A 24,131-nucleotide genomic window follows, 5' to 3' on the forward strand; every position below is an offset into this window, starting at 1 on the left:
CTAATTATTTTAAGGTTCTTTTAAAAAAAAAGTAAAAAAAAAAAAAAAAAAAAATTAAAAAAATCAATTTGAAACTACAACATTAAAGATAACACAAAACTGTTAGCAATTAAATTGGTCTGAATCATCCTCACCCACCAACCTCTCTAGTTAGGGATCGTTGGCATAACTTCATTCATTCGTTTAATCATTTATAGTAGTATTAACTTAATATATACATTTTTATATTTCTCACGAAGCAAAAAAAAAAAAAGGAACTGTTTTTTTTTTATATTGAAAATCCACAACTTGAGGCATTCACACTTTATCTACTTTACTTATCGAAATTGTCTGATTTTTAAAATTGTAACTTTATTTTGACGACATATATATATATATATATATATGTTAAATTGTGTAAATAATTCCCATTTTTGTATATTGTTCTTGTTGGATGCTAAAGTAGAGGTTGACCATGTATTTCTTTGTCGGGCCAAACCAAATCTTGCGGTGCAAACACTTGATCGAATTGAGATAGCTTTGTTTATCCTGTTTGGTTTGAAATAGACGCACACGTCTAACTTTCCGTATATACATTACATAATTATTAATTTACCAATGATATAATAATTTCGATAAAAAATTTTAACATATGCTTTATAAATTGTTATCCTATCTCCAGCCAACAACCTTTACGATAAGATATAGTTATGTACTAGGACTCATATTCTCCTTATCTCGTGTTTTGTCTAGGATTACTATCCATCTATATCCTTCAATTCAATCGAACAAGTTTGAACATAAGCTCTAATAACTTTTTAAAAAACGAATTCGGTTTAACCCTAAAACAAAACTAGTGGCGATTCATTAAACTAAAAAGAGACACGGTAGTGTTTTCTTTTTTTTTGGGTCGTTGTCGTTGTTAGAGTTTTATTAATTGGAGGTGACTAGTCAAGTGCACCAGAAGACACTAAAGTCAATTTTAAAATATGCATGTTACATTCATTATATTAAAAAAAAATTAAGAGCTAGTACGGATGAAAATGCGACTTTAAAAAGTATGTGAGATCTAACAAAGGACAAACTGGTGTGTGAGAGCAATCATTAAGTTTTCTCTCTGGAGATCGTCTGCAAAATTTTGTTAAATTATACTATTTTTTATAAGAAAAAGAAAGCAAAAACGCATTTTCCCACATGATAAACATACGTAATTAGAATACGTGTAACGTGTGGATACATGCGGCTGTATACACTATATACATTGTTATTGTATGATTAGACTGCGCAAATGAATGTGAACGTGCATGCGTAAGTGCTACCATTTGTGTACCTTTCGAACATGGATAGATTTTGTTTGTAAGGTATAATAAGAAAGAAAAGGATATTATTACTTTTATCTGTAGTGAAAAAAAAAAGTTCAACTGCTCATTTGAAAATATGTAAATAAAACATGCAAATAATTGCTTTGTGTTTTGCTTATTATACTAGGATATACCCCGTGGTATACCACGGGTCCATTTATTAATATATTTGTTTGGTTGATCATTTTCGTAGTTGGAATATATAGTCTAGTTTTATAAGTGTGTATTTTATTTTAATTTTATATAATTTTTGGAATTTATATTATAAGTAGATTCATAGATATATGTTTCTGTATGACTTTGTAATCTTGATTTGATATCAATGAAATTGGAAGGAAAAAGAAAAGATATATGTGGTCAACCCGCGATACACCGCGAGACAATTTTGTTGTAAATAAAAAATATATTTTAACTTAACCCATAAAATATTTTAAATATAGACAACCCCTAATAAAAATATAATCATATTTATGTATACTCAAACCCGTTTAATTATATTTACGTACAATTTTATTATATTTAAAAAACATTTAGAGTTCAAATATTAATAGTACTTTAAATTTTGTAGGTTTCAAATTTTTAATATTTTAAATATTCTATAAAACTTAAATTAAATATTATAATTTTCAGCTTTTAAAAGTTTTAACATTTATAATATTTTCAAATTAAAAAAAAAAGAAAATTTATAATATTTTGAAACCTTTTAAAAGTTTTATTTCTCTTAAATAAGGAAACATATTAAACTGAATAAAAATTTTAATTTGCATACCTGAGAAATCAAAGTTCATGCTCATTTGTAGTGGTGAACATATTAGTCGTATTTATAATCGTTTGAACTATAATCTAAAATTTTATACCTTATGTAGATGTTATACATATATTTTTTCCTTTATCGATTGAGTTATATATATACGTCCGTTTTCTAAAATTTAAATTGCAAAATGTGTGGAAAAAAATTTGTATTTTTATTATAAATTTATTTTATGTAATAATATAAATTAAAAACAAATAAGATTATATAAATATGTTGGAGAGAGATTTGATTTATTAAAGAGACAGTTTAGGAAATTTTTTTGATGTAATAAATATTTGTTTCCATTTTTTATTTTTGCTTGTGAGTTAATTACAAAATTTACTTTTAAGTTTTGTTATTTATTCAAATGGCAAGGGTTTGATTATGTAAATAATACAAAATAAAAGGTTATAATCCAAATTAGATTTTAGTACAAAATGTACTTCAAAAATGTTAAGATAGATAGTATATATTATCGCGGTTATAAAGTGGTTAATACACATTCTGACAATAGATTGAAAAAAGTGTTGTAATTTTCGAATCATAATGGAATATGTCATGTGCCATAATGAACGCATATGTTGGTGTATTATGCCGGCCACCAATTATTTTCGTACTTGAACATTAGTTGTTCATCATAATGTTATTATACTACATTACATCCTAGTAATACCTTGCTGCTAGGTTTTTAATACTTAAAAGAGATGTTATTATTATTGGTTCAATGTCCGTAGGCCTAAACGGGCCGATCACTCACCATACTATATTGACAAAGAGAACCATTGTTAACAACATTGAACAACAATGGTCTTACAGAGTTTAAAACATAAATTTTACTGTTAAAATTGAACCAAAAAGGACTGAATACAGTTTACAAACTAATAGAATTATCTGACAATGTTCGTTAATAGAATATATTTTCATAGATTCGTAGTTTCTCAATCCGGTGTAATTGTTTAAGAAAAATTACTATACTATCTTTAGTTTACCTTCAAATAGAGATAGATTCTACTGATTTGGAGTCTTGGAGAGAGAGAGAGAGAGATCAACGAATATTCCAATGTTTTGTGATATTTTGGTATTTTACTATTTTAACGTGTTTTATGTACAGTAACCAAAAAAAATGATATCAAACAAACTTCCGCCTGCGGCCTGATACGGGCCGGCCCTATTCGTAGCTATCTGTTCCTCTTACAAGTTGGGTTCCTGACAAGTGCTGTGCTGCCTTGGAGACATGGATCTGAAACATATATTACCACACGTATATTTAGTTTATAGATTATAAACTACTCTTGTCCGAAAGAAAAAGAAAAAAAAAAAAGATTATAAACTACTCAAATTCCTTTACTTTTTTTTTTCATTTTCAGTTGAATTTCATTGGAAAATCATAAAAACATCATAATCATGCAAACCCATACCAATATAACAAACAATGTCTTCTACTCTTTTAAGTATTCACACATTATAACAGACGACATAACGAATTAACAATGTATCTCACGATATCACAAGTAACAACCACACATATCAGTGTTTCCTTAAGAGACAACATAAAATCTAAACATCCTACAAGGATAAAGTAACTCTGGATACTAAAACAAACACAGCGACCACGAAAAGATAGTTCTCCCCAACCCTGAATGCTTTACGTTGCTTGCTATAGGAGTTGACTTTTTCAGTAGGACGGATTCTGGTAAGCATCTTTAGCACGAGAGTAGCAAACGTAGTAGAACTGAGAGACAATGGCTGTGAAGAGGGTGAATGCAGCACCAGCTGCAAAGACTCCTTTCCTTATAACTTCACAGCTTGGTGGATTGTCAATGTTCCACATCTTTCTATACTGTGTGTGGTATGCGTTTCTGATTGATGCCGCAAGCAAACATACCTCAGCGATCAAGAAAAACACCCTGCAAATCAACCACATAGAAAGAAGCCAGTCTGAGTTTTAATACCTATGGGATGTTGGGGGAAGAGTGATGAGAATTGGTGTATTGGTTATTTACCAGCAAAGGAGGAAGAGCATAATGGCACAAGCTCTTGAACCACCAGGGTTAAGGGACTTTCCACAGCAGAAGCAACGACTAGCCGCCATGATAAGGACTTGGCTTACAAAGAGAAGAACAAACGCACCAGCTCCATAGCTTGTAGCAATGTCTGTGCCATAAACACAGTACTCAAACTGCTTCTCCCTGTCCGTTTCAACCTTGCCCTGTCAACAAAAACAATCACTACTTCAAGATAAACCGTATAAAGAAAAACACAAGCAGAAACCACATTTTGGATCTTGCAGAGCCAATACATACAATTAGCCCAATATGGAAATACACAACAATTACCAAGAATGTTCTGCACAAAAATCTAACCCATGGGATGAAATCTATCTACATTAAGTCCTAGTGTGGTTTAGCAGAGCCATACACACACACATATATATATATATATATATAATTTGGAATTCCAGTAGCTCAAATGTGTAGTTTCAACAATGCAGTACACTACATTACCAAAAAAAACAATGCAGTACACTATAAACTAACCAACCGTTAAAGTTGTGTAGTCAGTACAAAATTATGCTCTCTACAGTCAATTTCCAAGTCATGAATCGAAATTATGCATTTGGATCCTTTAAATTCAAGTGGAATCTGATACAATTCTCCGATTGAATGCTAACTAGTGCTTGTATTCCCTGTGGCAGCACATTTGTTGAACAGGAGACAGGACTGTGAATCAGATCTGAGAATGCTTCAACAATCAAAGACCGCACCGATGGAGAATTCGAGCTAACGTTTCACTACTTGAGAGAGTTAAGCTTCCCTAAATACACTAGCCGAGAGCTTCTCACAGAATCATATCACAGATAAAGAGTGAGCAAAAACGAAAAACCTATCAAGTAAAGGAGAAGAGAAGAGGGACTTACGACACTTCTTCTCTGCTCGGCGGCAATGGCTAACCCAACGGCGATGAGATCGAGGATGAAGACGATTATAACTACAAGCTTCGACGCCATTGCTGAATTTTTCTCAGAGCTAGCTCACTCTTTCTCCCTGAAGCAGCTTTATGGTGATTGATTACTTAAATCGACGATGAAGTCAAACAGACTTTGACCCAAAAGACACCCTTCACAGCTTTAATGGAGTATTAAACCATTTAAATGATTAATTAGTGTGAAAGTTAAATCGTTTTTAAAAAAAAGATGGATTAGTTAAAAGGTCACCGTCTCTTCTTAACGAAGACGAAGAATTGAATGGTTTTCATTTAACCGGCTGAACTGGCGACTGCTGTATAATACGCGTCGGCTTTACCGGTAACTGGTACTTCCGGTTTGTCGGTTGGTCTTTTCATGAAGTAGAGCCAATAATTAAATAATTGTTGTAGGTCAATGTTTTTAGAACTTGGTCATGCACGCCTAATCATAATCTTGTTTTTAGTTATTCTCTATTTTGGAATTATGATGACTTTTTAACGTATCCCTTTAATGAGTTTAATCTCTTCCTTTTGTTCTTTTTTGTTTTTTTTTGTTTTTTTTTTGTCATCCTCTTCCTTTTGTTGTTATATGCTACTTTCTCATCAAAGGCCCATACTGCTACGTTACTTGGGCTTCACTATGGGCCATGAATTAAAGTATAATCATGGTATTCAACTTATTTGTTGTATGTTGGTCCAAAAATTCCATCTACAGTATATGAGAAGATGTTTCAGGTAAAACACGTCTAATAAGATATTTACACAAAAATGTTAACTCACAAACAATTCAAACAAATCATTATTAGAAAATATTACATAATTTAATCATTTTAAAATATTAAATACATTTAAACTTGGAATAGAAATATCTAATAAAATGAAATAAATAGTTGAAAATCTGAAAAAATTATAAGATGGGAATTGGGAAAGAGAAGCACTATATCTTTAATTTACCTTCACAACAAGTAGTAGTTGATTATTATGTGGGACAAATATTTTTTTCTGATAAGGAATGAACTTGTGACTTTTATCATTATCAGATTAGTAATATAATAAAAATTTATATATTATGAGGAAACTTCTTAGAACTATCTGCATAGTTTTCCTAGTGTTAAAATTAAAATCTGCTTATTTTTACAGAAATAATTAAATTTATTTCTCTAAATTAAAAATTTAGACAATATGATTAAATTCTTTTACGATCATTAATCTTTATCTTCAACATCTGTAAGATTTAAAAAGATACAGTAAATAATTATTTTTAAACTATTTTTTTTTTTGGGATATAGATGGATCAATTTCGTTTTTTTTTTCTTTTCCAAGTAAAACATAGGTATGAACAAATAACGATGATTACTCCTACCAAAAAAATAAAAATAACGATGATTCCATAATTTTCATTCATTGTCCTTTTTAAAAACTTGAAATCATGATTCAAAAAACCAACAAGCGACGATTAAATTGCTGTAGCAAAACGCAAAGTAAACTCATGCAATGCTTTTTGTATTCCTTTTACTTTAGTTAAGTTACTGATTTGTATATATGTTAATACAACAAACGTTTAATGCATTTGGGGATTTTCGCATTCCATATTGGAAAAGGAAAAATACGGTTTTTCCAGATTTAATGTCATGGTAAATAAATAATATATTAAATGGATAATAGTATATTGATATAGTTTCCCACTTTTTTAAGGGGAATGTTGATAGATATTTTGCTATATATATTCACATGATGTGAATCACATCTCAACATCTCATTATAATCTGTCCCTTACCTATACATTATTTAGAAGGATCTGTTCATCTTCCAGAGAAGAAAAGCAAATCATGTTTGCCAAGAAGACAAAATCAGAGTCGGGGTGCTTTAGTAACGTCTTTGGTGTTTCGTCTCACTCTTCAAGATGGCGAAAAGCTTCCAAGTGGTACAGAAACTTGATTTACTTGCCTTACACGGTTCAGATTTTTATGTCTTGTTCCGAGTTTTTGATTCATATGTCCTGTTCTGTTTGCAGCAAAACCCATATTCAGAATTTGCAATTTTCTGTCAAGTTACATCGGAGCCGAAGAGAGTGTATGCTCAGACAATCTCGCTCTGATATAACTCAGCTCCTTCCCAATGGCCGCCTTTCAGAAACTATTCCTAAGGTAATCTAAAAAAATAATTTCAAATTCTCAATGGATAATCATGTTAATTCTGCTTTAACTGATTAGAAACTTTTAATACACGACATGCTCATTTGGTTTGCAAATTGAAATCATAGGCGAAGCAGTTCTATGAAGATGAGAGAAGGTTATTGGCGTACGATCAGGTCGAGTACTTCTGTACATCCATCTTGAAGGATATATCTGTTTTACATCATCAAAGGTAATTTTCTCTTGTTATATATTACCTGTGTTATACGGTAACGTGGTAGATCTATGCGGTTCAAAAACCCTAGCTAATTGTAATATCCTCGTGTTTCTCTCTACACATGCAGTGATGTTCATCTGTTACCAGACGTAACTAAAGAAGCAATGGCCGGACTTATATTTGCTGCATCAAGGATCGGCGAGCTTAATGAGCTTCAGTACATAAGGTGCATGTTCGTTGAGAGGTTTGGGCTTCAGTTTGACAAAGAATGTGTAGGTTTGCGCCGAGGAAACGTCGTTGGTTCTGAGATAGTCAAAATTCTAGACACCAAATTGCCGCAAGACGAGATTACGAACATTGTAATGGAACTTTCCCGAAAGCACCAAACCAACATCACTACTTCTGCGGATTCAGTAAGTGAAGATCCTGATGCTGAGAAGATGGAGAGAATGAAAAGCGTTGTTAGGAGAATGTTGCTGCAATCAAATCTTGGAGAATCCCCCCAAGCAAGAGATGGATCATTCATGAGATAAAAAGACTTTTTGATTGGGATTGTTGTTTTGTTTTGACTGTAAAAGGTTTACATGATATCATACTACAATATTTTTGTAAAAAGGAAAAAACAAACTTTTTTTTTTTTTTGTAATCGATCATTTTGTATTCAATCATTTTTATTAAGAAATCAAATCTCAATAAATATAATTATTTTGTTTATGCACGTGTAGCATACTTATCTTGTATTTTTAGCAGACTTATCTTTTGGTGAAATAATATTTTTATTTACTACTTATTAATTATACTAAGTAAAATTTGCCTTTATAATTGCCAAAATATCAAAAACATAATAAATATTTAGTTCAATATCTCTGTGAATATAATATTAAATTTTATAGGCTGATAGGTAATAAGGTTCACTAATATATAATAAATAAAATGTCTAAATTATTCTCAACATATACATTGCATAGCCCATAAACTATTTATTTTTTATGTTGAAAATAGTTTAGACAATCAACAGTATATATATCAAAACAGGTTATTCAAACCAACGATGAATGGGCCTGTATCAAACAATAAAAGGCCTTAATAATCAAACAGACCTTATCGGCTGTTGAAATTTATCGACACCTACCTAAACCGACCAAAGACCTTATCCGAGATTTTTCCCACGTTTAGCGTTTGTTTACATCAAAAAAGAAAATAAAATGTTGCCAACATCAGTATTCAGTACTCATCAACTTAACCTAACATCCATACTTATGAGGAGGCACTGCGTCAAAATATATAAAAGTAAAACAAGCTGCGACGTGTAAACTCAAATGCCCCAAAATAGAATCTGATATGGTATAGTATAATACGTAGTTGAATAAAGTGATTTGTCAAAAACCTATGTTTTCGCTTTTTTCTCTTATCTAAGAATTTTCCAGGAGACTCCAGCTTTTGATTTTGAGAGGTCTGGTAAATGATGTTATCGAACAACAAAAATGTGGGGCTCTACTTTGCCACTTCAGAGCTACTGTTCTTACCACGTGGCTTACATACCACTAAAACATAAACTCATAAACTCACCAATCACACTTAAGTATATAAAAACTAATGTCTATAAACACAAAAAGCCAAGTAAGACGTAGTTTCAGTTTGTTTGTTTTTTCTTTGAAAGACATCATTGCCCGACAAAAATGAAAATATTCGTATGTTACAAATAATCTTAACTAGTAATTTAATACACGATTTTAATTAAACATTAGCATTGCCCTGCAAAATGTTCGTTAGCTATATATATGTTATTTATTTTTATTTAACCATGGAAAAACTATATACGTATTTTTAAAATCAATCTCAAAGATAAGATATAGTTGGATGAAGGTGGGGTTTGATCTCCGATGGTCATCTTCATTCGTTGGATTCCCTTTTTATCGTATTTCAATTCTATTTTAAGAATATGAAAAGACATATAATATGCACAAGTTGGTACTCAATATGATCCATATATCTCCAACTTGACGAGCATATTAATTAGCTTTACATAGTTTGGTTTTCTACTATTTATATATGTTCTTTATCGAAATACCTTTTAGTTTTTTAATATATGGGATATGGATCTATATGTTGTAATAGTTATCGCACTAGCAAGGTTAATAGTTAGAATTTATGCAATGAAGTATTTAAATGTGTTTTTACTTTTTAATATAATAAAAAAATTTAATATAAGAAATTTTTGATCCTAATTAAAAACATGAAATCACTATATACAACAAACGATTTGATTTTAAACTTTGAGACATACAGTAGTTGAACCTTTCGTAGCAGTATAGATGTATGAAAATTGGTATTGTCATATATGGTTTAAAAACCGTTATATAAACTCACATATATAGTCACATGTCAATAGTTGAAACTCATTCCATCTTACACTTTTGACTTTTGAATTTGGACCCAAATTCACGGGTTTACATGCACGTTATGCGATTGTGAAATATGCATGACATAAACGTAATGATATGTGCATGACATCGCCAATTAGCAGTTTTTCAATTACACTTATAAATTGGTGTGGATCTTCTTTATTGGAAAAGACATATATGAAGAGACGAGTTAACAACACCAGATTATATATATGATGCCCCGTGACACGAAAGCTATTGAGTGAAAGAAACCCCAAATTCCTTCTTCTATTCGCTTAGAATTATATTTACAGCATCACCGAACGAAAGCCAGTTAACTATGTGAACATAATACATATATAACCATGTGTTATCTTTAACAAAACAAAAAAAAGGAAATGTATTTGTGTTAGACGTACTTACTAAAAACATATGTTTTCATTTCTCAACCACGAAAGCCGTATATGTATATGTATACGTATAGCCACGTTTTAGAATTACAACCTGATCTCTGATTTGGGGTCAATAAAAAATAACAGTATGGTGACTTCAAAACTTGGAGAAAAAGAATGATGGAGAGTCGTCAGCATGCATGCATCATCATCATCATCATCAACTCGTGTTTTGTATTGTTCGTTTAGCTGAGTCTGATCTGTAACGGCATTTTTTGACAAAGAAGAAAGAGATCCCGCCTAACTCAACCTATAGAGAAGAGACATGTGTCGTCCTCTCGGTAGTTCTATCCGTATGAAAAACGCTTTCATGTTATCATCCAGTGAACTCAACCCTATCCTTCATTCACTTACACCTGTCCTTAATTTCTTCTTGACCAAAAATCCAAAAAGAAAAAGAACAAAAAAAAAAGAAAGAGAAGAATTTGGCACATACCCATTACAAAAATACCAATATTTGTACTTTTAGACTATGATTTTTTTTTCATTGCTCAAAACAAAAAGAATAGTATTTTCATGACTTTAATAAATAATTTTATTTGATACAGATTTTTTGTATATTGTCAAAATTATTATGTAACTAGATCTTTCAAAGAAATTTGAGACGTAAATTATAGGAAAATCTCAAGAGTACTGTATTAAGAATCACATAACCTATCGTTCTGAAGATACAAATGTTTGTAATTACTTTGACTTATATATTTCCCTAATACTTGGGAAACCTTTGACAATATACAAATTATATAAAAATAAAAATAAATCACACGAGGCGGTATAGTCATACACACAACATTGCATTAAAGTATGAATATAAAAAATCAACATTAGAGTATAGGTTCAACGAACCAAAAAGGGGATCGCATAAATCACGACGCTCTAATTGATCCACGTGTCACGATAAACATTAAAGTGGGTCCCGCAATGAGGCTGCACGTTAACGAAAAGATTGGGCGGCCTTGTTGTTCTCATACTCGTACTACTATGCCTTATCCTATTATATATACATACACACACAAGTAGCATAGCTTCCAAATCTTTAATCTTTGAAAACAAAAAGAAGACATCAAAGTTATATTTTGTTGCGATAAGAAAAAAAGTGCAAGATATTTTTCTTTGTTCCTTTAGAGATCAAGAGGAGAGATTACAAAGAAATGGGTCTCCAAGAACTTGACCCGTTAGCTCAGCTGAGCTTACCACCGGGTTTTAGGTTTTACCCGACCGACGAGGAGCTTATGGTTGAGTATCTCTGCAGGAAAGCCGCCGGCTACGATTTCTCTCTCCAGCTCATAGCTGAGATCGATCTTTATAAATTCGATCCTTGGGTTTTACCAAGTATGTTACCTTAACCGGCTCGGTCTTGTTCGAACCAAAATATATATATATGTCTTTTTGTAGCTAGCTTATGTTTATCTAATAAGTATTATTATCTTAATTGGTTAAATGTTTGTAGGTAAGGCGTTATTTGGTGAAAAAGAATGGTATTTTTTCAGCCCGAGGGATAGGAAGTATCCGAACGGGTCTAGACCGAACCGTGTTGCGGGGTCTGGTTATTGGAAAGCCACCGGTACGGATAAAGTCATCTCGTCGGAAGGAAGAAGAGTTGGTATCAAGAAAGCTTTGGTGTTTTACGTTGGAAAAGCACCAAAAGGCACCAAAACCAATTGGATCATGCATGAGTACCGTCTCTTCGAACCCTCTCGCAGAAACGGAAGCGCTAAGGTAAACAAAATTTATAATAAAAAGTGTACCTCTATATTATTAATTGTATCTCTATAGTGTTATGTTTAAGTTTAATAGTAACATTTTTTTTAATCATTTCTTAATTATATAGCTTGATGATTGGGTTCTATGTCGAATATACAAAAAGCAAACAAGCGCACAAAAACAAGTTTACAACAATCAAATTTTGTCGGGTGGTCGAGAATACAGCAACAATGGTTCGTCCACATCTTCTTCGTCTCATCAATACGACGACGTTCTTGAATCTTTACATGAGATCGACAACAGGAGTTTGGGATTCGCCGCCGGTTCTTCTAACGCGCTGCCTCATCATAGTCATAGACCGGTTTTAACCAGTCAGAAAACCGGGTTTCACGGTTTAGCCAGGGAGCCAAGTTTTGATTGGGCCAATTTGGTTGGACAGAACTCGGTACCGGAACTCGGACTTGGTCACAATGTTCCGAGTCTCCGTTACGGTGACGGTGGAGCTCAGCAACAGACTGAGGGGATTCCTCGGTTTAATAACTCGGACGTATTGGCTCATCAGGGTTTTAGTGTCGACCCGGTTAACGGAATCGGGTTCTCGGGTCAACAAAATAGTGGATTTGGGTTTATTTGATCATGTATTGGTGACGCAACAAGAAGCAAAACATTTTATTCTTTTCGTCTGAGTACTCAGATTAATTGATCAATGGATATAGTGTAGAATTCGAACTCTAGGGTTTAGATTTAGGTTCTACGACTTGTATTTTGTATATTCGTCGTCATTTGTCCTGACAATTTACATTTTTGTAAACTTTTAGCTGGCTCTTTTGTATTAATCAATTTTATTATTAAAATAAAAACAGACTGCATTGATATACTTTTATCCATAAGTTTTGTACGCGAGCAATGATAAGAAGCTAGCAACGTAACCATGAACGTTAGAATATATAAGTGTGCTAACTTCATTGTTAGTCACGACACATTTCGACGGCTAAATCGTATAATACTGATAATATTGTATACATAATTTATAATACTATAGCTAAGTTTGAGTTTGGCTAGCTAGCACTAGTTGTTAATATATATCCATATTCCAAGCTATGAAACAAAACGAACATGGTTTTTGTTCGCTATCGCTCATCGTTTTAGTATTAGTGCCAGCCAAACAAACAATATATATAAGACTTTTGTCATCATCAGCTTTCGCCGACGCTGACCATAACATAGCGAACATGACCAAAAATGTATAGTTTACCTGTGACGATGTCTAGCCTATAAAACTAGTCTATGTACTCTTTTTTTGTAATCCAAAAAGTATACAAACACATGACATAAAAGAAAATTCGCACGAGATAGTTGTGTATTATATTCATTTATGTGCAATGACAATTGCAAACCGTAAGGTTTGAAATAGTAATATATATCATATACAGCTGTTTAAAGAACGTTCAAACATTTGGTTAGAGAGCAATAAGGAGTATATTTTTAAAAGGATATGGATTAAAAGATAGTGATGGTTATAAGATTCTTAGACCATCATTATAGGCAAGATCTTAGATAGATCTTAGGATTATTTATGATTTAATTAAATCAAAAATACATCAAAATGTCTAAGAAGCTATCTTATTTAAGATCTAAGTATTGTGATAAGAAGCGTACACGTGGCAAGATTCTATTGGGTAGTAGAATAAATATATATATAATAAAAAAAGTTACTATAAAATTTGAAATTTATCAAAAATATATGTGTAAGTTTATATTTATAGACACAAATTATCTTTATATGTGTGTAAATTTATATATATATATATTCATAAATACCGCATAAAAACCTTTTAAAAATCATTTAAAAACCTTATAAAAACTTTGTAAACCTTTTAAAAACCTTGTAAAAACCTTATAAATGCCGTTTAGAACCTGTTAAAACCTTATAGTTATTTGGATTTAGTCTTCCAGTAGTAATGATAATCTTGATGTACCTTATCAAACATATAAAAGTTTATATTTTTTCATATTTGAAAAGGGGTATTTTTAAAAATGGATAGAAAAGAAGGATATTTTTAAAAAAGGATATACTAAAAGGGGAATTCCTCAAAAATTCTCTAGGATATATATATAAAGGGAAAAAATGAATTTTCTTAATTTTTCTCTTCTTTCTTTCATTCCTTAATTTTATCTTATGTATGTTTTAAATTTTTTAGTTTTTCAATAATTATAAAGTTTTCTCAAATTATAAATTTTAATTTAATTTAATTTTTATATAATTTTTCTTTTTTTTTAAATCTCCAACCTAAGATACTACCAATAAAGATGTCTCAAAACAAAAAAACACAAATACAATTCTTAACCCTTACCTTTTTTTAATTTATTATTAAACTAATCATAAGATTAAAATGTAAGATGCTATTAATAATCTTGCTCTTAGATGGCCAGATCTTTAATTTAAAGACCAAACTGGTGTTTCGAAGATAAGAACGGACCGTTTTGAGTTTTCCTGAAATTGCACGTGTGAGTCAGCATGGGCTGCTTGTTTGACCAGTTTGGAATCATTTCTTTCCTAAAATAGTAAGAATTCACACCGTACAAGTTTTAAACACATCAACGCTTTTTCTTCGTCTACGTAGATTTTCATATTGAGATTTTTAATTTTCCTATTTTATTAATTAAGGTTGTGTGTGTGTGTGTGTGAAATTAGCGTTTTTTCAATTGATATTTATGTTATTTTTTTTTTCAATTTACATGAATATAGTTTTAACTTTATGAACTCATGGGATTCAAAGAATCAATTACAAGTACTTCATCTTATCCTATTTATTTTTCCAAGTCACTAAGAACCTAAAAGAAACAAAAAAACGAATTAAGAAACTAAGGTGTGGTTGAAGGATTGTTAGTTACTTTAGATTTCTCAGACGTATAATTTTTTATTATTGTGTTAGTCAGAAATTTCTTCTTCTTCGTCACTTCAAAGAATTTTGAATTCTCAAACAACTAATTTGCACGAAAAAAAAAACTAGACGCTGATGAAAGATGCAAATGAGTTTGATATATATTTTTCTCGTTTGAAGTTTGAGAATTAAGGGTGTCTGAACTATAAAATCGTACGCGGAAGTGATTCAATTTTAAAAAATAAAGACTACAAATGCTTAACATGTAAATTTTGTTGGACGAAGCTTTACGCAACCCCCTTGGAATAGCATATTCTATCGTAAATACATGAAAACGAAGGTTTAGAGTTTAATACTTTGCAACCATTTTGCATAGAAAGACTTGTGGTCCATATTGATCAAGATATTTTTGTGCGTTAAACCAATCATTCGATCATATACGGTATAGTACCACATGTATATTTATCAGCAAATGCCCAGACGCATGGTATGCGGTTTTGTTTTAGACCGTTTTATTGATGTATATTAAATTGCTTTTTGTAAATCATCTGAAGTCGTCAAGAACTGGAAGATTCCATATCAAGATCTAACTAACATGTTATTCAGAGAAGTGGGAATGTGTCAATGTGGCTAATTCATTGGCTATTCATGTTGCATAGAGGAATAGAATTGATGATGTATATATTTTATATGTGTTGGGCCATGGGCCAAAATCGAATTAATTTAGGCTTCATATAACATATATTATACAATGCTTAATCCCCCACTTTTTGGGTCCTGAGTATTGTTAATCGTTGATATTTTCCTAAGAGATAACTTCTATGAGTCTATCCTTCACTCCTTCAGTATAACTCAGAGATAAATCTGAAACCTCAAAAGGTTAAACATGATGACATGACATGATAAGATTATCTAAGATGTCCTCCTCATTTTTAGAGTTTTCACTTGTTACTACATGATCATGTATATATATATATATATATATATACCATAACGCATCTATATGTATATTCCATAACGCATCTATATTTTATATATATTACTACATGATCATGTATATATATAGTTTTTTTTGTTGTTGTTATGAACCATTACAAACCGGTTAAAAAATTAGTGTCAGACGCATGGAACCGGGACGGTTTCAGACTAAACCAATCAAACCTTAATTAATGAAATATCTCACACATGCAATTATAATGCAAGATCTTATAGTATCTATTATCTAACAATGACATTTGCGATAAAATTAATACATTTAACCTAGACAACTTTTTTATGTTGCTGGTGATTCTACCATGACCTTCCGGTGCGTCGAGAAGGTCATGAAGTATATTTAACAAAGCAGACAATTGAGGAGGTCCTTAATCACTTTCCATTTTAAGCTTAAAGACAAACATCAAAAAGAAAAATTAAAGCAAAGTCTCAGCAGAATCATGTCCTAATCTACTTGATTGATTCTTACATCAGGCATAATTAATCATGTCCATTAATATCTCTAGATAATATCTTTAAAGAATACTTGCGTGTAATTTACGTCAAGTTGTACGCATTACACATGACTAGTTTTCCGAAATTAATCTTGTTAAATTTTTATATAATAGAAAAAAATATTTAATAGAAATTAAATTTTAAAGAAACAAAATTAAATGTTCAAAATCTTGTGATTAGAAAATTCAATTATATCCTATATTTTTTATATCAATATGTATACATAATTTAACTACAAATTAACTAATTATCTAAGAAACATATATTCAAATTTGTTTGAGAAATTAGCTAGCAACTACGTCATATATCAATCATGGACATAATTAACTCTAGATATATAGTTGTAAGAAAACTATAGATATGTTTAAAGTTTGTTGGCAAAAAAAAAAAACTATACATCTGTATATATGTACACATCATTTTACATATCAAAGCAAATAACTGGACGGTGTTGGAATTTTGGCGAAAAGGGATGGCCACGCCTGCACTCACTTCCCAAACATAGGGGCACACCAAATCTTTTTGTTGTTGTTTTCTTTTTCATTCTTTGGTTGCAATCTAAACGTAAAGATGAACAGTGTGTGATGTGATAATTTTTCATATAATAGGAGTATATATAAACACTAACTATTTTTTCATTCTTTTTATGAAATTTCATTAATTTCGGCTTTTAAAAAGAAAAAGATCGAGTAAATCGGAGACTGACCAGTGACGGCCACTTCACTCGAATATATAGTTCATGGCGAGATAATGAAGAATTTGATCTTCTACATCTTCTACATCGTAAGCACTTACGTAGTTCTCACAGTTGTGTTATAATTACTTAAATTAATCTCATGCAACTGTCTTTTGTTATTATGTAGTTTTTCTTATTAATTTTGATACTACGTATATATATATATATGTGTATCATTAATATGTATATTATACACACATCTATACTATTAATTGGGAAGGACAACTTGAAGCCAAACATCCCTCAATTTTAAAAAAAAATTTCATGAAATATATTCCAGTTGCCAAACAGAATTAATGACAGCAAAAAAAAAAACAAAAAAACAACTATCTATATTTATGGAAATCATAATAATATTTTACCATAAAAAGTAGACAGTTAAATTCAAAATTAAATATATGTAAACAAATCTATTTTGAATATACATAAACATATCTAATATTAATTTAATATTCTAATATAATTTCGAAATTAATAATTTATATAGAATGAAATCTAATAAAACAAAATCATCATATATCTAAAAAAACAAATAACATTTTTATGGAAAAATAAAAAGATAAAAAAAAATATGTTAGCTTATGAAATAATCAACTAATCAAATTCTACATAGTAGTATATACATAACTGATCATATCATCAAATTTTGAAAAATCTATATAATTTAATATTTAAATAAAATTTAAATAAATCAATGATTAAATATGTTTTTGCTAAAACATGCGAATAAACATTCTAGATCACATAAATTTCTTATTTTCACATAAAAATATTCATATTCAAAAAGCAATCTAGCAATTATAGCACAAAAGATATCTACAAAATTTATCATTAATTCAATTAGTTAATGATTTTTTATTTGGTCAAGCAGTTAGTTAATGATTATTCTAAACTTCATTTTTCTTATTAATTTCACACAATCTTAACAAAATAAATCTTCATCCATTGGCAACTTGCATATCATTACTATTATCAAATATTAAATAATTGTTTTATCAAATTATAAACTACATTTTGAGATTATAAACATGTAGAATTTCTATTAAGATTATCCACATATCACATTTATTTATATTTAATTCTAAAAATCTCAAAATATTGAACAAAATTCAACTTTGGGACGTATAAATCTCTACTTTTGGACTATTATATGAAATTTTACATATATTAAAATTATATTTAGTTACATGTAAATGGTGTTATTTATTTTAAAAAATATAAACTTATAGGAATGGATTCGAGACGGAAACATATAATTCGAAAATAAATATTATCTGAATTATTTCACATAAAAAAACATGATTAGATATAATTGTTATGAGACACGGTCATAAATTTAAATTCACTTTCAACTTTCAAATATAAAACTACGAGTACGATACATGACATACAATTTAAATTGCTAACTTTAATTTCCACTTTCCTATTTATTTCAAATATTTATACATGAAGTGACGGGCACAAGATGATAATGTATACTTCAGATAACAAAACTACAATAAATCCATGTATTAAAAAAATAGAAATACCTAAATCTTTAGAAAACAAAAAGGCTAAAACATGAATCTTTGAGTTGAAGAAAGTAATGAGAAATAAATATGAAACTGAAAGATCAATAAAATTAAAAATCGAACAAGGATTGTGTATGCTAGGATTACAGACAGTGTCTTGTGAATGAAAATGGTGGGAGCATGTGACTTAGATTGATAATTTCATTTTTATTAGTTTGATAAAAATAAATATTTAAACGAGGAATACGGGTATCCCGTCTAAATCTTTTCCAAGTTTCTTATAATAAACATTGACAAATGATTATGTGTTAAAGAGAAACAATTATGTGACAGAAATTTTATGACAGATAGAAAACGGGACGGGACGGGGCGGGGTGAGACGGGACAGGTCAGAACGAGACAGATAAAGACAGGACGGGTTTTCCATTCTAAACTACACATAAAATAATTTAAACTAAAGCCAAACTCATATCCGATTTAATATCTCTAAGCAAACAGTTAGAAATATTTTGATTAGTTTAAAAAATAAACATGTAATATCATTTATCATTTTCATTTAAATAATTTTAAAATTTTATTATGTAATATAATATATATATTTTACAATTGTATGTCTATATATAGTTTATTTAATAAATTCATATAACAAAATTTTACCAAAATAGCATATACTTAAAAAATCGTAATTTTGTAAAAATAACCCTGCATGTACGTGCGGGTCCATCACTAGTTTATATTAATTGAAAAACAGAACTAACAGCATTTTCTTCGTGAAACAAATACAGGAGCACGCATTAAAAAAAATTAAAAGGGTCATGCAAAAAGAGCTTTTCTCGAATCCGTTTTGTATATAAAGAAATAATAAAATAAAATTGAAAGCTTTGCTTGATGTCATAAGATTCATGTGTTCGTTGTCTTTAATATTATTATTCTCAACTCTTGGAGATTTGACTAATATAATTAGGTATATATGTACTTATAAGATCATTTCCAGATCAAGTATTTTGTAAGATATATAAAGGAAGTCTCGAAACCTCATTTTACATTTCCATCATTTGAAAAACATATCTACCCTAAAAAAAGTATAATATGTTCACTGCTGATGAATTCGTTATATCCGGGAAAGACCTAAATCAGTTCGAAAAGCATATTCTTTTGGAAATAAGACATTAAACACGTTGAAAAAAATAAAACAGTTAACTCATCCGAGTTGTTTCTCAAAGACATGTGTCTTAAAAACTTAAAATTGAGTGATCACTAACTATAGCAACCTAATTTGCATCTAATTGACACTTTCTTTAGAACGCTAAGATATATATGTATATATATATAACATAGGTACATATATAATTATAAAGATGCTTGGATCATATGGCACAATTAATGTTTGATAAAGCTAGTTAGGGAATACATTGTCAAAATGTTTGACAATCGTCGGATGTTTGGCTAGTCACGTTACATATAAGACCGTGTAATGTTTATATATGACGTTTAATTTGGCATAGATATTTATATTTCTATATAGAATAAAAGTGTTGTATCACATGATGAAAGCTATGGTTACAAAAGTTCACACTTCACACAGTGAATTATTTGAAAGTAGGTCGTTTTTTCTCCATAAAGATTTTTTTATGAGGAACGTTTTAAATACAATAAAAAGTTTGATGTTAGGTTTACTATTATTAAATGCCTTGTAGTAGAGTGAAATTTACCAACCTTGCGAAACATACATGTACATATATATATACATGATACATGTCATGTTATTGTTATACTATATAAATATGCATAATAGTCAATATATTAAGACCTTGAATGGCTGTAGATTTTGAACTTAATTTTAGTTTTAGTTTTTAAGAAAATCTACTTTATTGTCAATCAAGATTATGAGCAAAATGGTTTTCCTAAAATATAGGGAATCTAGATTTTGATGGTTTTTGTCAATTTGTAAAGAAAATCTAAAATCCATATTTATGAGTTTTTCATTTGTTTAACGTGACTTAATTTTCTTTTTCTATTTTTCATTTTTTTAAAAAGTTTTTAACACAAAAACTAAAAGCCATAAACTAAAAACTAAAATCCAAAAACCAAAATCTATAATTCAAAAACCACCAAAAAACTTGCAAACATTCATGGCCTAAATGTTTGAATTGCCCTGGCATCCCACTTATTAATGTGTTTTAGCTGGAGGAGATTAAAATCGAGATGGTCGAAATTGTTGAATTTTAAACGTTTAAAAATTTAGAACTGATTGGTTGGTGCATATATTTAACATAGTAGGAGTGAATTGGTACTTTCCATTTGAGATGTCTATTGCGCCTAGTCCAAAAGATGATATTTATTTAACAAAAGTAATTCATTCATTTGGGACAGAATCAAATTATATTATTCGGAACGACCTACTTAGTTGACTGACAATGACAAAGGTGTTATACCCATTATCTATTTGCCAAACATAACTATATACCATTATATTGAGAAAATGAGCGGATTAGCTCATTATCACAATATTGTTTTATATAGATTTATTTTATATAACTTACAAATATTGAATTTCTAACATTTTCATGTTAAATTATGAAATTAAAAACATTGAAAAGGTAGACACTACAAGATCGAGATACCAAAACACTTTAAATGACATTTTCAATTGAAGCAACCGTTTCTTTTCGAAAACACTTTTAAACACTGCAAAATACACACAACATATGTGGAATTAAAAAGGTATAACGAAACTATATATCTTATTATATAAACCTTGGTTTTCAAAGTCAGCTATTAACAAAATCGTGACACGTGTCAATTATAAACGATAAGATGTTGACACGTGGCATAACTAATTTTGTTAATATTTGGATAAAATAGAAATATTATTAACCCTATCGAAGAAGGAAATATATAAAATAAATATTATACAGAATTATATATTAAAAAGTTATTAATAAAATTAAACAAATAATCTAATTTCAGTTATGTCAATTTGCTTTATTAATAAGATAGGGATTTAAAATTTATAATTAACAAGAATATATGGCGGTTTTTGTTTACAGAAGAGGATTAAGGTTTAAACTTTAATTTTACAATTAAATCAGGTTATTTGTTGGTTTGGGTATATAAATGATAAATAAGAATTATGGTTTATCTTTATAAATTAAAATTATGGTTTAAGTTTAACAATTAAACGAGATTATATGTCAAAACTTGGTTTTTAAATTTACTAACTCACGTGATCATGATAAGTGTCAAGTAAAACATAAGATGTCGCAATACGTTATATCTACTTTTGTTAATATTAAGATACAAATAGAATTTTTAAACAAAAACATTAAAAAAATATATAAAAAAATAAAGAGAATTTTTAAGAAATACCCCTTTTGGTGTACCCCTTTTCAAAAATACCTCCTTTATCTATTCATTTTCAAAAATATCCATGTTTAAATATGAAAAATTATAAAGTTTTATATGGTTTATAAGGTACTTCTATATAATAACTACTACTTGGAAATTTGATACAATTATTTTATAATGTTTTAAAAGGTTTTAAATCATATTAACAAGTTTTATAAGATTTTTAAGTGGTTTTTAAAAGGGTTTATAAGGTTTTTAAAAGGTATTTATAAGTTATTTTACGCTATTTATGAAAGATATATAAAAATTTAAACATATATAAAGGTAATTTGTGTGTATATTTATAAGTTTTCACACATATTTGGATAAATTTCAACATTTAAAGTGGTTTTTTTATAAAGTTTGAAATAGGGGTATTTTTAAAAAGTGGTATGGAAAAAGGGTATTTTTGATAATTAAAAAGTAAAAAAATTGATATTTATAAAAAAAAATGTGTAAGCTTATATATTTAGACACAAATTATCTTTCTATGTGTGTAAATTTAAATACCATATAAATACCTTTTAAAAACGTTTTAAAATTATTTAAAAAACATGTAAAAACTTTTTAAACCTTATAAAAACCTAATAAAAGTCTTATAAATGCCGTTTAGAACCTTTTTAAAACTTTAAAAATATTTGTATTGAGTCTCCCAATAGTAATGATGATCTAGATGTAACTTATAAACTATATAAAAGTTTACAATTTTTCATATTTGAAAATGGATATTTTTAAAATAGATAGAAATTGGTGTATTTTTAAAAAGGAGTACACCAAAAGGGGTATTTCTCAAAAATTCTCTTCAACTATTAACCTAATTTTTGGTTTTGCCAGTTGTAGGTTTTACAATTATAAGGGTTATATGTTGAGTTTATAAATCTGCATTATAGTTTAGATTTTATTATTAAACGATATTATATATCGGTCTGGGTTTATTAAAGAGTAGTGAGATTTAGGTTTTACAATTAAACAAGGTTATTTATCAGTCTGGGTTCATAAAGGAGAATTAGGATTTACAGTTTACAAATAAATTAGATTTTGAGTTTAACTAAATATATAATTTTATTCATGATTTTTGTTTTATAATATGTTATATTTGTCTAATTTTTAATTTATGTATGAATGTATTATGCCACTGAGCAATTTCAGTGTCTAAAACATAAGGGTGAATAAAAGATTTTCGAAAATAATATTTTTAGCTTAAATTAAAAATAACAAAGTTCAATATAAATAGTCATATAGTAATTTTAAAATATTTGTAAAGAAAATTTGTAATTTTTTATAATTCGTATTTGAAAGATTTTTAATGTTTTCCTCAATGATGCTATAATTTATTCTAGAATCTTTATTTTTATTTGCGTTGTTTATATGAATTTATTTACAAATGACTATATTTATATTTAACATCATATTTAGATTGATGTTAATTTGAAAGAACTTTACCATCATATTAATAATAATTTATTAATTTTCATAGTCTGAGAATGATTTTTAAAAAAATTGAAAGTTAAGAAATAAATTTTTTTACAAAATGGTATAATCATGTTTTAGAGGATAATTGCTAAATTAAGATTTTTAAAAATATTTTAGCAATATTATTAGTAATGGTGAATAGCTCCCAAATAGCTCCCAAATGTTTTGGTGATTTTCAATTTGACATTACTAGATTTCTATAATTATCGTTTAATAACGAATTTTAAGAGATATATATGTATATATATAATATATATATACACGTTTATTTGATACCTCAAACCAAATAAATTATCTTTTCAAATAAAATTAATTTTTCATATTTTTTTTTAAAAAAATTTGGAAATTGATTTTTATAAGCTATAATAAATTTTATTTTTACTTTAATTTTAAATAAAGATAACCCGTCTATCGGACGGATACTAAACTAGTATATATATAAGTAGAAACTACTGGTAACAGAAAACAGAAAATAAAATACTTTAAACATGTTAAAATTAATTAGTCCATGGATATTACATATATATATATTCAAGTTGGGAAGTGTTGCAGGATAACATCGTTATGTACGATCTGGTAAGTTTATCAATCAAAGATAGTTAGTTATACGTTGATATTTTCAAAGTAAACCATAACACTGACATACACACATACGGGATAAG

General features: G+C 29.0%; 3 protein-coding genes across 3 annotated transcripts; 2 read left to right on the top strand and 1 right to left on the bottom strand.

Annotated features, from left to right (window-relative positions):
* Positions 1-3,518: 3,518 nt before the first annotated feature.
* LOC17891472 lies at positions 3,519-5,334 on the bottom strand. Its single transcript, XM_006298612.2, has 3 exons — positions 5,051-5,334; positions 4,137-4,342; positions 3,519-4,040 (listed from the first exon to the last, which is right to left on the bottom strand). The coding sequence occupies exons 1-3, from the start codon at positions 5,138-5,140 to the stop codon at positions 3,809-3,811; spliced, it is 528 nt and encodes a 175-aa protein (XP_006298674.1). The 5' UTR covers positions 5,141-5,334; the 3' UTR covers positions 3,519-3,808.
* Positions 5,335-7,172: 1,838 nt separating this feature from the next.
* On the top strand, positions 7,173-7,982 carry LOC17893907. Its single transcript, XM_006298967.1, has 3 exons — positions 7,173-7,244; positions 7,361-7,464; positions 7,577-7,982. The coding sequence occupies exons 1-3, from the start codon at positions 7,173-7,175 to the stop codon at positions 7,980-7,982; spliced, it is 582 nt and encodes a 193-aa protein (XP_006299029.1).
* Positions 7,983-11,325: 3,343 nt separating this feature from the next.
* On the top strand, positions 11,326-12,858 carry LOC17893256 (NAC domain-containing protein 55). The gene is made up of 3 exons (XM_006298099.2): positions 11,326-11,617; positions 11,736-12,004; positions 12,117-12,858. Exons 1-3 carry the CDS (start codon positions 11,437-11,439, stop codon positions 12,621-12,623), a joined length of 957 nt encoding a protein of 318 aa, XP_006298161.1. The 5' UTR covers positions 11,326-11,436; the 3' UTR covers positions 12,624-12,858.
* The last annotated feature ends 11,273 nt before the right edge of the window (positions 12,859-24,131 follow it).

Source organism: Capsella rubella, unplaced genomic scaffold (genome assembly GCF_000375325.1).
Source record: "Capsella rubella cultivar Monte Gargano unplaced genomic scaffold, Caprub1_0 scaffold_3, whole genome shotgun sequence".
Taxonomy (NCBI): Eukaryota; Viridiplantae; Streptophyta; class Magnoliopsida; order Brassicales; family Brassicaceae; genus Capsella; species Capsella rubella.

Bases quoted from the DNA above. Each gene is read 5' to 3' on its own strand.
- LOC17891472 (XM_006298612.2), bottom strand. From the start codon at position 5,140: ATGGCGTCGAAGCTTGTAGTTATAATCGTCTTCATCCTCGATCTCATC. The intron at 4,343-5,050 runs GTAAGTCCCTCT...TTTTGTTGACAG, and splicing joins CCGAGCAGAGAAGAAGTGTC to GGCAAGGTTGAAACGGACAG. The intron at 4,041-4,136 runs GTAAATAACCAA...GTTGATTTGCAG, and splicing joins ATGCTCTTCCTCCTTTGCTG to GGTGTTTTTCTTGATCGCTG.
- LOC17893907 (XM_006298967.1), top strand. From the start codon at position 7,173: ATGCTCAGACAATCTCGCTCTGATATAACTCAGCTCCTTCCCAATGGC. The intron at 7,245-7,360 runs GTAATCTAAAAA...TTGAAATCATAG, and splicing joins TTTCAGAAACTATTCCTAAG to GCGAAGCAGTTCTATGAAGA. The intron at 7,465-7,576 runs GTAATTTTCTCT...CTACACATGCAG, and splicing joins TCTGTTTTACATCATCAAAG to TGATGTTCATCTGTTACCAG.
- LOC17893256 (XM_006298099.2), top strand. From the start codon at position 11,437: ATGGGTCTCCAAGAACTTGACCCGTTAGCTCAGCTGAGCTTACCACCG. The intron at 11,618-11,735 runs GTATGTTACCTT...AAATGTTTGTAG, and splicing joins CGATCCTTGGGTTTTACCAA to GTAAGGCGTTATTTGGTGAA. The intron at 12,005-12,116 runs GTAAACAAAATT...TTAATTATATAG, and splicing joins GCAGAAACGGAAGCGCTAAG to CTTGATGATTGGGTTCTATG.